Raw genomic sequence first — 4463 nt, 5'->3', positions numbered from 1 at the left:
GCTGGCAGGGCGGGTAGGGGTGGGCATAGGGGTAAGCTCACCTGGCCTGTTCCCTCAGGTGCTGGTGGGTGGCCTGGAGTTCTGGCTGGGCACTCTGCACATCACAGCTGAGCGGGCACTGACCCTGCCAGCCATGGTGGGGTTGGCAGCAGGTGGCGGGCTCTTGCTACTCGCCATCGCTGCGGTACTGGTTGCCTACAAACGCAAGACTCGGGATGCGGATCGCACGCTCAAGCGGCTGCAGCTGCAGATGGATAACCTGGAGTCCCGTGTGGCCCTAGAGTGCAAGGAAGGTGCCTGATGGGGGTGTGGTGCAGGGCATGCGGACTAGGGGCTCCCTCCTCCTGCTCAGCTCCCCCTCCATCTGCCCCTCCCTAGCTTTTGCGGAGCTGCAGACAGACATCAACGAGCTGACGAACCACATGGATGGCGTGCAAATCCCTTTCCTGGACTACCGGACCTACGCCGTGCGCGTGCTCTTCCCGGGCATCGAGGCACACCCAGTGCTGAAGGAGCTGGATGTGAGCCCCTCCCTCCTCCCACTCCTCTTTCTGCCCTGGGCCGCCACGCTGTCTGAGATCCCTGCTCCTCACAGACACCCCCCAATGTGGAGAAGGCCCTGCGTCTCTTCGGGCAGCTGCTGCATAGCCGCGCCTTCGTGCTCACCTTCATCCACACACTGGAAGCCCAGAGCAGCTTCTCCATGCGTGACCGTGGCACAGTGGCCTCGCTCACCATGGTGGCCCTGCAGAGCCGGCTTGACTATGCCACGGGGCTGCTCAAGCAGCTGCTGGCAGACCTCATAGAGAAAAACCTAGAGAGCAAGAACCACCCAAAGCTGCTGCTGCGCAGGTACTCTGCTGTGCTGGCCCCACCCTGCCCCTACCCAGCTGCTCCACCTGGCCCCACCCCTGGCTGACCCCAAGCTCGCCAGGCCAGGGCCTGAAGGCCCCTCTCCTACCCTAGGACTGAGTCAGTGGCTGAGAAGATGCTCACCAACTGGTTCACGTTCCTGCTGCATAAGTTTCTGAAGGTGTGCTTGGCAGGTGGGTGGCGGGGGCAGCAATGCCAGGGTCCTGGCTAGTTGCCAGGCAGATAGCAAGCCATGCCTGCTGCCGGGCCCACAGGAGTGCGCTGGGGAGCCACTGTTCCTGCTCTACTGTGCCATCAAGCAGCAGATGGAGAAAGGCCCAATCGATGCCATCACTGGTGAGGCCCGCTATTCTCTGAGCGAGGACAAACTCATCCGGCAGCAGATCGACTACAAGACGCTGGTGAGCATAGGCCCCGGGGCCAGCCCTGTGGCCCTGTGCATGGCTGTGCCCTGGCCTCCCTCTCAGCTCTTCTGTTTGTAGACCCTGCACTGTGTGTGCCCAGAGAGCGACGGCAGCGCCCAGGTCCCAGTGAAGGTTCTCAACTGTGACAGCATCACTCAGGCCAAAGACAAGTTGCTGGACACAGTGTACAAGGGCATCCCATACTCCCAGCGCCCCAGAGCTGAGGACATGGACCTGGGTGAGGCCCCGCTCTGCTCCTGCCCTAGCGCCCTGCCTAAGCCCTCTCTCTGAGAGCGCACTACCTTAAGGGCTATCTGTGACCCCCAGAATGGCGCCAGGGTCGCATGGCCCGCATCATCCTTCAGGATGAGGATGTCACTACCAAAATCGAGTGTGACTGGAAGAGGGTCAACTCACTGGCCCACTATCAGGTGAGGACACAGGAGTGTTGGCCCCTCCTCATAGGCTTTGGGTGCCACCCACAGGTGTGCCAAAGCGTCTGGGTGGGTGGTGTCCCCTCGGCTTCTTGGGTTCCTGCACTGTCCTATCTCTGTCTTTGGGGCCTCCAGGTGACAGATGGTTCCTTGGTAGCACTGGTGCCCAAACAAGTGTCTGCCTATAACATGGCCAACTCCTTCACCTTCACACGCTCACTCAGCCGCTACGGTACGTGTCTTCAGCCTGGTGGCCTCTGCTAGCCCTACACCCTTCAAAGGCTGTGGGAGCTGTCTTGGGAGCCCTTGTCCAAGCAGTGGGCTGTGTCCTTGGGAGGTCCCCAGTTCTGCAGACTCTAGAAGTAGGGTGGGCCAGTGAGAATGGGTGGGTCCTCTGCAGGCTGCTGGGCTCCTAAGGGTCATCCCCATCCTCTGCCCCAGAGAGCTTGCTTCGCACAGCCAGCAGCCCTGATAGCCTCCGCTCGCGGGCCCCCATGATCACCCCTGACCAGGAGACAGGCACCAAGCTGTGGCACCTGGTGAAGAACCACGACCATGCCGACCACCGAGAGGGGGACCGTGGCAGTAAGATGGTCTCAGAGATATACCTGACACGGCTGCTAGCCACCAAGGTGTGGGCCTACCCTGCACCACCCTAGCCTCTGTGTGGAGGACATCTTCTAGCCCTGCGTTGGCCCTGAAGTTGGCCTGGCCTGCTCCAGCAGGCTGGCCTTGGGGCCTTGGCTATGCAAACTCCCAGGCTAAGGTGGAGGGAGGGAGGCCCTGTCTGTCTTGCTTTGGGGACATTCTGACCTGGCTGCCTCCCAGCCTGCATCCTTGCTGTCCCTCAGGGCACGTTACAGAAGTTTGTGGATGACCTCTTTGAAACTGTGTTTAGCACGGCCCACCGGGGCTCAGCCCTGCCCTTGGCCATCAAGTACATGTTCGACTTCCTGGACGAGCAGGCTGATCAGCGGCAGATCAGCGACCCTGACGTGCGCCATACCTGGAAGAGCAACTGGTACTGCCCCAGGCCCCCTGGGGATGGGTGGGTGAAAGAGGATGGTGGCATTGCCAAGACCCAGGGCCCATGGGGGCAGGTGGTTGGCAGGAGAGAATGGTGGCCTGGCCTGGGGCTGACAGCGATGGTGCTACCAAGCCAAGAGGGTGATCGAGTAATCGTACAGGTAGATTCTGCTGCATGTTCAGATAGAGGTGCTAGTGGTTTGGCCTGAGTGTGGCAATGGTGACAGTGGAGGCTGTGGAGGGGGTAGAGACTGCCCGAGGTCCAGCAGGGACTTACAAATGAGGCTGCCCACCCTCAGTGTGTCACCCGTGCTCCCTCTGGACCAGAACTAAGCTAGCCAGGCAGGCGGTGGGAGGAGCCCCAGGACCACTCAGGAGTTTTGGCTGTGTCTCCTTGCTAGCCTGCCCCTGCGCTTCTGGGTGAATGTGATCAAGAACCCACAGTTCGTGTTTGACATCCACAAGAGCAGCATCACGGATGCCTGCCTGTCAGTGGTGGCCCAGACCTTTATGGACTCCTGCTCCACGTCTGAGCATCGCCTGGGCAAGGACTCGCCCTCCAACAAGCTGCTCTACGCTAAGGACATCCCCAACTACAAGGGCTGGGTGGAGAGGTGGGCCCTGGCTTGCAGTTGTGAGATGCCACACTGTGGGAGTGGAGGCAGGGGGCTGCCCCAGCCTGGCCTGCCTGTGTGAGGGGTGTCAGCTGCAGGAGGCAGCCTGGGAGCTGCCTGGCAGCAAGGGCTGGGGCCTTGGCTTTTGTGATAACTGCCAGAGAACCTACTCAGGGTCCCAACAGGTACTATCGAGACATTGCCAAGATGGCATCCATCAGCGACCAGGACATGGATGCCTACCTGGTGGAGCAGTCCCGCCTCCATGCCAGTGACTTCAATGTCCTCAGTGCACTCAGCGAGCTCTACTTCTATGTCACCAAGTACCGCCAGGAGGTGTGCGCTGCTTCTCCTGTGGGCCCCAGTGGCCTGGCTCTGAGAGTCAGCCAGCAGCAGAGGCGTGGTGGGGGTGTGGATGGAGAGAGGCTGTTGGCCCACCTCTTGGCTTGTTCACAGCTGGGATTCTAGGGACATGCAGCTTGTGATGGGAGATATCCCTAGAGCTGTGAGCTTCAGGGTGTATCTTGGGTAGAGATGCAGCCAGTGGTCCTCGCAGCCTAGGAGGGGGGCTATGAGTGAGTATCCAGGGAGATCAGGCCCAAGCACTGAGCCCTGCACCCAAGAGGAGGGAGGGAACCCAGGAGAGCCTGGAGGGTCTGATAACATGAGCAGAGACCTGAGGAGGGGGTGAGCAGCCCTGTCAGGTGCCAGGGGGAGGCCCAGGGTGCTGTCTGGCTCTGTCATTGGAGGGGAATTGGCCTGTGATCAAGGATAAGCTGGTGGGCATGTTTATACGGGAGAGACTTGAGCTGCTGGGCAGAGGGATGGCTGAGGCCTGGGGGATGTGGGGAGGGAGGAGCTCGGCTGGGAGGGGGCGGCCTTCCTTGAGAGCCCAGCCCCAGGGCACCCTTCTCCCCCAGATTCTTACCGCTCTGGACCGAGATGCCTCCTGTCGGAAGCATAGGCTGCGCCAGAAGCTGGAGCAGATCATCAGCCTCGTGTCCAGCAACAGCTAAGGGTGGTGGAGTCGGTGAGGAGGGGCCTCCTCAGTTCTGAGCCGTCCTCCAGGCAAGGGGAGTGGCTGGGTGTTGCAACAGGGGCCCTTGGTGGGG

At 61.0% G+C, this 4463-nt stretch overlaps 1 protein-coding gene across 1 annotated transcript in view; it reads left to right on the top strand.

Moving 5' to 3' along the window:
* The window catches only part of PLXNA3 (plexin A3), a gene marked incomplete in the record, with an annotated part of 14152 nt that extends 9700 nt beyond the window's left edge, over positions 1-4452 (top strand). The window contains 13 exon segments of the mRNA XM_014583818.2: positions 59-293; positions 379-521; positions 596-852; positions 967-1033; positions 1128-1274; positions 1356-1515; positions 1605-1708; positions 1847-1943; positions 2153-2343; positions 2563-2732; positions 3139-3351; positions 3537-3687; positions 4272-4452. Of these exon segments, the coding sequence (XP_014439304.1) occupies positions 59-293; positions 379-521; positions 596-852; positions 967-1033; positions 1128-1274; positions 1356-1515; positions 1605-1708; positions 1847-1943; positions 2153-2343; positions 2563-2732; positions 3139-3351; positions 3537-3687; positions 4272-4367 (2031 nt within the window).
* Between the last annotated feature and the right edge of the window lie 11 nt (positions 4453-4463).

Source organism: Tupaia chinensis, unplaced genomic scaffold (genome assembly GCF_000334495.1).
Source record: "Tupaia chinensis unplaced genomic scaffold, TupChi_1.0 Scaffold144894_1, whole genome shotgun sequence".
Lineage (NCBI taxonomy): Eukaryota > Metazoa > Chordata > Mammalia > Scandentia > Tupaiidae > Tupaia > Tupaia belangeri.
Note: the sequence above shows the minus strand (reverse complement) of the source record. Positions and strands in the feature narration are given on the sequence as shown.